We start from the raw sequence: 12,689 nt of genomic DNA, 5'->3' as shown, positions 1-12,689 counted from the left end.
ATGTACCATGATTTCACTAACTTAACCGGTTACCATTTAAAGCCCATTCAAATCACTAGTGACTCGCAATCTGCATGGATTACATACAAGTAACGCAACTTATTTTGCTATCTAATTTAAACAAGATGTTTACAGTGTGTATCGATATAGGTATATAAAATAAGCGAAAAGAGCCACTTTTTCTACATGTTCACAGAGACAGTTTTAAAAAAATATATTAGAGAGTTGTTGAATCAGCATTACAATGAAAAGAAATATAAAAATAGCTATGTAATTGATGGGTGATTTGTTCAGTTAATTAGAGATTAGAGCTAATTAGAAGAATTAAAAATTTTTTTCAAATATAACCAGGACTAAAGAATATTTCAATATATATATTTTTTGTTATTTAAAGTATATAGATAAAAAGCCTTAAAGAAACAAATGTTGATTAACTCCGCGTAAATGTAATAGATAATTTGTGGTCATAAATACTTTTCATGAAAAAAACAGCAAAGAACATTACAATTCGCCTAAAATCCCCTAAAACATTCACTCAAAACTAACATTTGTATTATATCAGCAAGCCGCCCGGCATTGCTCAGTCATAAAATGTTTAAATATATTTTAATTCATGCAGATGTCATATTTATTATCATAGAGCCAATGCTCTATTGAATATATTGTACTCAATATATAGTAGTGATTTCAAAAGTGAAAAGAAAAAAAGATTTAGGTACTATCAGCTAGAATTGAAACCAAAACAGTGCTCCAGCGTTAATCATTACCATTTGAGCTACCATCAGATAAAAAATAGTTAAAAATGAACAGACTAACATAAACATACATTTGTGCATACGTACAAGAGCACTTAAAGCTTGCCAAGTTCCAATATCTTTCTGACCAGAAAATATATGGGTAACCAATGCAAACAATAAAATCTTTGGATTCATATAGGATGATCAACCCTTATCCTCGAGTGATTTTTAGCCTTGATATATAGTGACATTTCAAATTATAATATAAATCTATAAACATAGATAACTTTATAAGATTCGCTTGTAAACTAATTAATCGATTATGGATTTTGGAACACATACTAGGGATAAAGTGTCCAAACGTTAACTATATTTAGTTTCATTTAATTTATGCAAAAGGAGTAAAAATCCTTTTATGAAATTCAAATACCTTTGATTCTGGTGAAATTTTAAGCTCTCAACTGATAATCCATTTCATTAACCCTGATACTCGAGTGGCTTTTAGCATTGATAAATGGTGACTAATAATAACAAAAAAAAAAAAAAATAAGGAAACATTAAGATAAAGTAGCAGAAATGTTAGAAATCTACTTCAGGTCATGAATTCATAGCTTTTTCCGAAAATTGTCAGCACAGAAATATTTACAGAATATAAATGGCATTGTATTTTCGATGAGGTAAACAGGGAAACTATTTCATATCAAGAAAGAGAGGAGGGGGGGGGCAAATGCACTAGGCAGGCATTATTCTCAGCAGAACAGTGTTCGATTGGCTAAGATGGACAACAGATATATCTCAAGCAATGCTTAAAGCAGTAAACTCAATTTCCATTAAGCAGCTAACAAATTTAAGTAAACCGAGCTTTTTATTGCATGTAAAACAGCTATGATACTACAAGTTGAGTGAGAGACGGTATGTCATCATGGGAGAGGAGAGAATATCAATCTATTGATAACATTGTGAATATGAATATACGCATATATGGATGCATGAACATACACACAAATTGTGGAGGGGGTCAGCAATTTAAATTGGGAGTCAATTTTGATGAAAAGATTGTTAATATAATAAAAACCTTTATATAACATAAGCAGTTAAAATAAAACAAATAAAAAAAAAAATAAAAGAACAGAAAAAGTAAACAGACAACAATTAAATTCTTCGCTTTTTTGGCTTGGCATAAATTGTAGCATCTGTTCTGATACTGCATTTCATCTTTTCTGTGCTTGCTCAGTGAAGGAGAAATCCTAGACCGAAGAAATTAAAAATTGTTCCAATCCGAAGGGCCTCTTTCTGGGGAATTGGATTTTTGCTACATGAACAACCAACGTTGTGTTTAACTTCACCCTCATGATAAAACAAGTGAATAGGGAAAATGTAAGTATATGAAACGGAAAAATAAAAAAATATTCTGTAGCATACTGGTTTGCTGAGTATTCATTATACAAGCCAAATAAGTAGCTCTCTGACATGGTTTGAGAAAAAAAAAAAAAAAAAAAAAAAGTGGGTGCAAGTCCATACCACCTCCCCATGACAAAACAATTTTTTTTTATAATGTACCTGTAACCGAAAAAAAAAATATATTCCAAAAATCACATGAATTGATTAAGTAATTTTATTTTTAAAGAAAATCATTTTTTAAACGATTAATTGAAATTCGTAAACACACTCCTCCTCACATTAAATGGTTTTCTATAATCTCACAAAAGTTTGAATTATCTCCCCTGTCCTCCATCCTGCAAAATGCTGTTCAGACGTCCTTGTTTATCAGTAAATTTGATTTTTTACGTACGTACACCACAAATGTTTCTATAACCTTTTTCTCCCTGGGGCTCAGGTGCACCAAAAATTGTTAGGAGACAAATATTTAGTTAAAATTATTCTGAATCTTTTTTTTTTTTTTTAATTAGAATGTTTGGTAATATTCCTTAAAATAAGAAATACTGTCTTGTTATAAAATGCATATCATTTTCTAACGATTGATTGTCATGGCTGATAGAACCTTCCTGAGAGTCAAATGTTTAAACTCCTCAGCCGCCATTCTCAAACAAAATGAAATGGAACAAGTACATAAAAGATACTGCCATGTCTGCTGCAAAGAAGATAGGCTCATTTTACTAATCTAAAAAAAAAAATATCTCATACCTGCCAGTATCTTATATCTTTATAAAGCAATCATTTTGATAAAGTATTTGCCATATCTAGGCTGGTGCATCAACTGCTAGCATCTTTCTCTTGAACAGAACACAAAAGTTTCTGATAAAATAGGTGCTGCACTAATTGCATCACTCAACCCCTCCCCCCGTGTATCACTGAACTTATAAAGCAAGTACGTCCACCCCAACCCACCTGACTAGCAGCAAAACCCCAGCTCTACTTTAGAGCTACCAGAACATTTTCTATTTTAATACCTTTTTTTTTTTTCTTCCAAAAACACTTGCTTGTGTAATTCCCTTCCTGTATGCAGAAATTTAAATGTAATGCGAACAGATATTTTGCGAACTCTCCACTTAAAATGCTTTTATAAATCTGGCCACTTAAGTCTGTGATAATATTACTTGTTCAGGATGAATTAAAAAAAAAAAAAAATCATTAATTATCAGGTCTACAGTTAAACAGGATTCTGTCACTGAAAATATAAAAATTTCATTTTATATTTATTCGAACTTTCATATGAAAGTGGAGACTTTTGGAGGCCTTTGTTCAATTGCATTAATTGAAGAAATTGTGTGTGCATATATATATATATATATATATATATATATATATATATATATACACACACACACACACACACACACACACATACACAGTTTGAACAACAAGCCATGTGACAAATAATGGCTATTTCATGTTTCACTGGCAGATGTTTGCAGCAATAGTTTTGCCATCACAATGATTAAAAGGGGGATATAAATAAGAATAATCATAAAACGTTTTTTTTTTAAAGCATAAAGTATACATAAAAGTGCTTTCCAACTGGGACATCTTGGTTTTTATTTAATCAAATGTAAATACACTGAAAAAAAGATTTTGTGATTTGTTTCTGACTAACATGTCTTCCCACAGTGAAGGATGAAATCTGTTTTTGATTACAAATGCAAGTTTGGAAATATGCAACTAATTTAGCACACTTACTATCAAAAGCAATTTGATATTACATAAAGTTTATGGTGTTAATAGTTGTACAGTTTCTTAGGCATTAGGTTTATTTCAAAATAACTGTTCAATAAAATCCTTATGAAAATATATAGTATTATCCCCTCTCCCCAACACGCACATGCATACACTTATTAAGGTTGTTGAATTTATTCTTAAAACTAAACATTTATCACTTCTCAGTGAGGATTGAGGACATGCGTTGCATGGAGAAAAATAATATGCAAATAATATGATGGATGTGTAATGAAAATCATGCTTAAATCTGATGACCTCAGAGGAAAATCAAATCCAGACACTGCAGGAATATGTGTGCAAAACAAGAAATTTCGATGATATGATCACAATGAAAGTATGAAAGAGTCGAGATAACAGAGTAAGTTGGTAAAGGAAGGACAAAGAAAACATATGAGGAAGCAATAAAAATGGACCCAAGAGATAAAAGGATTAGTAAAGACCTGGCCAGAGATAGGTTAGTTTGTAAGCTAATTTCTAAAAGACATCTAGTTATTAATTATAAATATTTATATTCTATGCAAATGATTCCCAACAATACAATAGTAAAATAGATTGATATTTTTTTTTTTTTTTTTTACAAATGCTAAACAAATCTTGCGATTGTTTTGATTGTTTACATAAAATATATATTACATGCAATTTATAGTTAGATGCCATTTAAAAATGTATACTTAAACATCTACTAGACACTTTTCTTGGGTAAGGTTTCTTTGTACAGAGGTTTGTCAGAATAAATGTAACATCAGGACACTTTTCATTACAAGTAAACCTGACTAAAAATTCAAAATCACATAATATTCACAGCCCAAATAAAATCTCAGTATGACTAATACATATTGGCTTTTACAAGGAATGGTGCACCTTAAGTAATATTGCCTCAAGTAACAGTACAGTATGAAGCTGCGTCCTCCACCAAACTAGATAAATTCTTGTCCTGGAATCCAGTAAAACCAAGATATCACAAGAAAGATATACTATAAAATATCTAAATCGGGCAATTGGAAATAATCTTCTCAACTTCTTTATTAATTCAGTGTTTCTGAGATAAAGGTGAACTTTAATGGAATCCATGTGCCTCATATAGAGATCATGTGTTAGTTCCTAGGAAAGGAGCCCTTTGATTTCTGAGATCTTTGAAGAAAAATGAAGCGAGAAAACTTGTAACAAGTAATATACACAAAGAAAATTAAAAATACCATCTTCTTTTGACTTAGAACAGAGAGTAATATCTGTACTGTTACCATACATTGCCACCAGAGAAGTTCAACTTTAAATTCATTTCTTACAAATACACCAAAAAATAAATTAATGAAAGAAAAATAAATTTTTTTAAAAATTACAACTCGTTCACCTGATAATGGAATAGAACAAAGACAAGCAGTAAAATTCATTAAACAGACAAGCAAATTTCTCCTTGGCCTTTTAGCGAGGAGCAAAGTGCAGTATCTGTTAGAAACTACATTTCATCTTTTCTGCCCTCAGTGAAAGGGAAATCTATATATATAAAAGCGAAAATGTATGTATGTATGTATGTATGTATGTACGCTTCTCCTCGATGTCCGCAAAAGGCTTCTTTCAGAGAAGCGCTCGCTCGCTTCACAACTTCTTAAAACTTTTATATCATCTATAAATTGTAATATCTCACACTTAACCACAGGGCTCGCCTGTCTATTTAATTTTATTGACTTTCAAACGTTAATTATTCCACATTTCCCGCATCGGCACGCGTTACATTCGGTTTTCAGTATAAACAAAAAGCGAAACTGGACTCTAATCACAGGCCGAAAGCCAGTGGTCCCTAGAGAGCTAAGTAACGTTTGGTCAATGTCGACTTCGTCGTCATATCAGATGGTAGCTTTCATTTCGAGACGAGACGCTCCCCCTAATAAACAGGGAGAGGGTTTTTAAAAACAAACAAACCGATTTTTAAGTTGTCCCGCAGAAAATTCTAACTGCTGAATACTTATCGCCGTCACGTCAATCAAAAACGCGCACCTGTTTTTTTTCACACTTTACTATTTTCCAACTGCGCGTCGTCAAGACTTTGTTTTTTTTTCACGGGCACCTGTTTTTCTTCGGGTTTTTTTCACACACACCTACAAACACTCGGGCAACGCCGGGTACCCCTCGCTAGTCCTAAACTAAAGCAATATTAATTTTTGTCCCAAACCAGCATGCACCATATTAGAGCACTGGATTTTCCTCATTAAAAACCGAGTTTGTGCCTAACTCTGCCCTTGTAGGGAGTCTAATAAATAGATACAAGGTACATCATAAAATCCCACATTTTCATAACCAATCCCCACCACCATTTTTTTTGCGATGCAAATGTAAATAATTGGTTTATACATTTTTACAGCTTTAGATTCATCACAGGCATTTCTTGCTTTGTGCAGGCATTGTTTCCTGATTTCTAAAGATTATTTGTGCATTGTGTTGAAATCTAATCCAACTTTTGTTCTGTGAAAACACCATTATGGATTGATTCGTTTAGAGAGTTATTCTTCGAAAATAAAATGCCAATTAAAACAGTAACAAGCAAGAATGTCTTAAAAACATGCACAGCTTAAAAATCAGAGCATTATTTGATATTTCAGATCTAGAACAAAAACGTACCAATTCTCTATGCAAAATATTTTTATAAATTAAAATGCATACTTCCTTCACAATTTTTAAAGAACTTTAATCAAAATGTTTTATATTTTTGCTTTTACCAGAAATCTTTATCTATACAGTTAGAATTGAACATCATTTTGATCCAAACTTCTGTGAAACATTACCATGGGGTTGCTTCCCTGCAGGGTACAACATGGTAGTCTTCAAATCAAACGCCAAATATACACAAGTAATCAAAGTTTGTTTATTACATTTACCAGTTTCTTCACAATATTCATTATTCAATTGATAATCTATTCATCTCATCAACCCTTCTTGAGTGGCTTTTGGCCTTGATAAGTGGTAAGTAACTAAAAAAAAAAAATTTTTTTTTTTTTTTTTTTTTTTTTAAATGTTGCCTTGTAGCCAATGAGATGCCAATATCTAAACATGAAATGCAATATTAATGGGGGGAGAAAAACTTATAGTTTTTAAGTTTTATCTTCTTACCATAATATTTGCGATCCTTCTTTATTTCTGGCCATTTTTTCTGAGTGTTGGCTTCTGTGAATTCCTTCTGCAACTTTTTCACCGATTCCAATGCTGGTAAGACGTCATCTTCACATACTCCAGTAAATCCAATTTTCCACGTCACATTGTGAACAATTAACTTTACCAAATCTTGTAATCGCAGCACCAACTTTTCAGACAGAGAAAATACTTCATCCTATATAAAAACAAAAGAAAGATTATATTATGCTTTAAAGATTCAAGAAATACAATACCATAAAATAGTTACAGAAAAACTTAATAGTACATTTGTAAAAAAAAAAAAAAAAAATTAAATTACATGCAATGATATAAATGAAAAAAAAAAAAAAAAAAACCCCACTAAAACAGTTATTAAAAAAAATACAGCATCTCAATATAAGATTTTAATTCTAAAATAATTCATAAAAATAATATTGACTTTTTTTTAATGGAAAGGCATAAAACCACTTGATATAAGGAACTAAAAAAAAAAAACATTTCAAGGTCAAAAACTAGCTAACTATAAATGTTATATGGATAAATTTCAATGCAGAAAACAGCAATTATTTCCCTTTTGTCAGAAGTATCGCTCATGGAACATGAAGACTAAAGAACAAAATAAGGAAAGCAAAAGTTATGAGGTTGCCGAAAATAAATGCAAGGTCTTCTACTTTCTACTCTCCCGAAACAATGTTCCAAAACAATCTGAGAAAACGTTATACAAAACCTCTTGCAAAGTCTAATTGAAAACTCAGCTTATGGTTTGTTTGTGAATAGTTAAATTTACAAATTTTGGTATTCTTCATGGACATCCTTGAATGATTTGGTTGGAATAAGTGAAATGGTTACCAGAGATAACACGCATCGCAAACAAGCCTAATTTAGAGCTAATTAAGCTTTCTTTTTTTTTTTTTTTGTGGTCTTGCACACACACATGTACCCTCACATATATGAGGAGGAGTCTCTTTGCTGCTTGAGGTGAGGGTAGAAAGTACCAATCAAAAATCTGTTCTTGACAATCAGTCCAACAGGTGTAAGGCCAAGAATTGGCCCAATACCTGTCAGACTGAGGTATGCCATTTCAGTATTACCTAGGGGTCCACCATCCCAAGCCTTGCCACCCGGCTTTCGGGTGGGGCAAGTTTATTGCTTGTTGTCTGAGGCACCTCTACTCGGGAATGCCAATGGGGACACCCAGGCAATTTTTCCTAGGCCATAGTGCCCTTCCTTTAGGGGCGCTGGCTGGATATCTCCTCTTTCTGACCTTGTGTTCACATTTTGCCAAGGTGGGCAGCAAAAAAAAAAAAAAAAATCTACAAATTTTTTGGCCTGTCATCAAATTGTTTCCTTTATCTGTTTATAAAGGAAATCTGATTTTTATTGATTTACGATTGAAAGAAAAATCTCTAATGTGCTTCGAATCATTAAAATTCAACAATGTGTTAGTTGCAGAAAAGAATCTTATATGAAGAAAACTGAGCTCATGTCATTTTTGTATGTTCCCACCCCTTTATTAATGAGATTTTGCCCAATGCCCAGGCTTTCATTATGTTTTTCATTCACAAGATGACAATGGCATTAAATTTATAAAGATGTTTTACTTGTTTAAAGTCTGCAGTTTTACTTATACACTGAAAATTCATTTCTGTCTAAAAATGATGGCAAATTTTCTAATTTCCAACAAACTTTGGATGGTCATAACTTGGTGGCTAATTGAGCTACCAAAACAAATTTGCTACCATTGTTTAGGTTTTGCAAAGGCCTATGTGGCCACATTAAACTTTTTAGATGTAATTCAAATGCATTTTTGATTTGAAATACCTATTTCTAATGCAAACGGATAAGTCTGTTTTATCCATTTTTGCAAATAAACAACAACAAAAAAATGAACACAAAGGAATAATATGTAACAATATTTTAATATACGAATCTTATTTTTGTGTATCATGTTGAAAGACTGCGGCTCAAATAGAGAGGAGGGGGCCTAACAATAAAATATTAGGATTAAAATTTTGGTTGCAGGAAAGAATTATTAATTACACACTTGAAAAAAAAAAAAAAAAAAAAAAAAAAAAAAGACTCAAATTGACTTCTTAAAATAAACATTCACAGTTTATCTCTTCATATATAAATGCATTGAATTAATTCCTAAACTAATTAACTGTCGTTATGCATTTTTAACACAAGTTACATTTAAACAATGCAAAAAAACTTAAAAAGCACCCAAGACGACGTTTGCAGATTATATATATATATATATAAAATAAATAAAGAGGTCTGATAGAACAGACCCCTCCTCCTTCATTCGTTAGGCAGCTTTGTACTAACTGGAGATTATTTATATATATATATATATATATATATATACACATACACACACACACCATGCTCTTTATTGTATAGCGGAGGATCTTTGGTTAGGAATAAATTTGGGAAGTTCTGCACAGACATCTGCTGAACAAGTTATTTTACACAAAAGAAATGTTCTGTATTTCAGTAAAAAAAAAAAAAAAAAAAAAGTTTTCAAAATGGGATCACAAGTGTAAATAAAGAACGAAACACCATTAAGAAGGTTGGGGAGAGGATGAGCGAATCTCTTTCAATAGCCATGCCCATTTCGGTTTTGCGCTATATACTAAGTTTAGTGTCAAAAGAGGAAAAGAAAGGTGGTTAAAGGAAAATGAGCGGGTAGGGGAAAGAATGAGGAGGGGGGGGGTAATGTGAAGAGTTTTACACAATGAATAGATCATGGCTGACAGATGTAATAGGTAAAATACATTACAAAATAACAAGACAATAGTGTTGTGATTATTGAATTTTACTGTTGACAAAAAAGCTGTTGAAATGCAACTGAAATCAATGGTTTAACAAAACAAAAAGGCAAGGCAGAAAAATATACAAAATTAATAGTAGAAATTTATTATATATATATATATATATATATATATATATATATTAGCTTATTATAAAATAAGATTTTATTTTTCATTCTTAAGGATATACCTAGATTTTCCTGAAACTGATTCCTTATAACTTTCTGAAAGGTTTCATCTATTATCTTTCGCTTTTTATAATGTTTACAATTGTAAATTTTTTTTCTATAAACGCTAATTAACATTTGTTTTTCGCAGAATTGGCCACCTTTGGAACACTGTTCCACTGATATGCTTCCCGGTTGAATACAACATGGTGGCCTTCAAGTCTAATGTAAACAAGTTCCTGTTAATCCGTCCATCTAAATAGTCAAATTCTACCCAATTTGCACCAGAAGTGATTACTACACCCATCACTTTACATGCATTAACCCTTATCCTCGAGTGGCCTTCGGATCTTGATAAGTAGTGACTCAAGTAAAAAAAAAAAAGAAAAAAGTTGAGCATATATTTTTATAGTTGTATGCACACGATTCACTACTAAACTAAGCGATTATCAATTTTGAAACATGGCTGCTGAACATAAGGGGATGTAATGCGTGTCTTATTTAGTTCAATGTCGCTTTTTATGCAAATGAGACTAACAAAATAGAAGCCATTTGTGAAAAGTCAGGTATCTATGATTTTTATGAAATTTGAATAGATATTAGACATCAATTCATAAATATTCACTAATTTCTATAGAGTAATATAAAAGCGTTTTATGGGCCATAATACCAGTTTTCAGATATTTCAGATTTGCATCAAATTTGATCCATAAGTCATTAGATACAACTAAAGATAGATTTCTTTGAATTTCATTTTTTTTTTCTTTCTTAAAATCCCTTAAAAAGGGAACAGAAAAGTGCTGCAAAACTTCTGTTAAAGGAATTAATTTTACCCATCCTGGGGACGGTACATAAATCTCTGATATTATGGAGAAAATTCAGTTCAGCTGGAGATGACCAACCGAATTTCATTTAGCCCCCCCCCCCCCAAAAAAAAAAATATATATATATGTACACAATAAAAACTGATCAACCTCACTGATCAGACCAGGGCGAGAAAAAAAAAAAAAAAAAAAAAAAAAAATGACGATGATCCCATATATGTATCATCTACCAATTGAACGTTACACGAGATGACTCATTATTTCCATAAAATATCTGCACAAACATTGATTATTTTCAAGCTGCCTTAGAGAACCAACTGTTGAAAAATATGCTGCTCTGAAACATTTAATGTGCATTTGCGCTTTTTTTTTTTTTTTTTTTTTTTTACTGATGAAAACGGAAATTATATCATGATAAACATCAATATGTCGTAATGACAAAATTTTGCAATAAGATTTGGGGTTGGAATTCTTAACAGAAAACTCTGGTTATGAATATAGAACCAGAATATGAATTGTAAAGGACTAACAGGGCGACACAGCGTTACCGGGAGGGGGGGGGGTAATAAAATGGAAGAATTAAAAAAAACGTGTAGAATATGTTTCTTTTAAAACTGAGCTGTTGCAATATAACATTTAATAATTTCAGTGTTGTTTTTAAGACAACTATCCAAAATAATAAAGGTAAAAAAACTATTGGTAATAATTGGAATCAGGAACTGAAAATGTTTAACGAATAGTAAAAGCATGAGCCTATTTTCCGATGACAAAAACCATTTTAAAACTTCAATTTTCCATTGCTGGTACAAATGATACAATATATATTTATTGAATTTATATTACTAGTAACACTTAAATCTATAGATACCCTCAATTTTATGTTTTCATGTTTGCAAAAATATATGCATATATTACGTATGTTTTACAGCATTAAAAAAAAAACAACAAAAAAAAAACTATAGTTAAATATTTAGAGATTTAAAAAAATTGGAATCAGAAAAAAATTTGTGAATCGTTCCATCACTATTAGTAATTTCTTTTTTATGACAAGATTGGAGTCACATTAAATCTGATAATGTAATGCTTGAAAATATCTTGGGTAGTTTCTAACTTTTAGTGGAATACATACAGAATTACTACGTTACTTTACATAATAGATTGGCAAAAAAAAAGTCAACCTCTTCATTAAAATGAGTGATTCCTTATAACTTTCTGAAAGGTTTCATCTATTATCTTTGGCTTTTTATAATGTTTACAATTGTAAATTTTTTTCTATAAACGCTAATTAACATTTGTTTTTCGCAGAATTGCCTTTGGAACACTGTTCCACTGATATGCTTCCCGGTTGAATACAACATGGTGGCCTTCAAGTCTAATGTAAACAAGTTCCTGTTAATCCGTCCATCTAAATAGTCAAATTCTACCCAATTTGCACCAGAAGTGATTACTACACCCATCACTTTACATGCATTAACCCTTATCCTCGAGTGGCCTTCGGATCTTGATAAGTAGTGACTCAAGTAAAAAGAAAAAAAAAAAAGAAAAAAGTTGAGCATATATTTTTATAGTTGTATGCACACGATTCACTACTAAACTAAGCGATTATCAATTTTGAAACATGGCTGCTGAACATAAGGGGATGTAATGTGAGTCTTATTTAGTTCAATGTCGCTTTTTATGCAAATGAGACTGACAAAATAGAAGCCATTTGTGAAAAGTCAGGTACTACGTTACTTTACATAATAGATTGGCAAAAAAAAAAAGTCAACCTCTTCATTAAAACGAGTGATTGAATTTAAGTTTTTTTTTCTGGAAACTTGTGTAAGTAAGAAACCTTCCAAGAAA

General features: G+C 31.4%; 1 protein-coding gene across 1 annotated transcript in view; it reads right to left on the bottom strand.

Moving 5' to 3' along the window:
* LOC145283749 (uncharacterized) overlaps positions 1–12,689 on the bottom strand; it is a 181,417-nt gene that overhangs the window by 83,978 nt on the left and 84,750 nt on the right. The window contains exon 3 of the mRNA XM_080132812.1: positions 7,020–7,236. Within this exon, the coding sequence (XP_079988938.1) occupies positions 7,020–7,236 (217 nt within the window). The remainder of the gene's footprint in view (positions 1–7,019; positions 7,237–12,689) is intronic.

This window comes from Euprymna scolopes, chromosome 8 (genome assembly GCF_053919585.1).
Source record: "Euprymna scolopes isolate OS-2025 chromosome 8, ASM5391958v1, whole genome shotgun sequence".
Classification (NCBI taxonomy): Eukaryota; Metazoa; Mollusca; class Cephalopoda; order Sepiida; family Sepiolidae; genus Euprymna; species Euprymna scolopes.
This window is presented reverse-complemented; position numbering and strand designations above follow the sequence as displayed.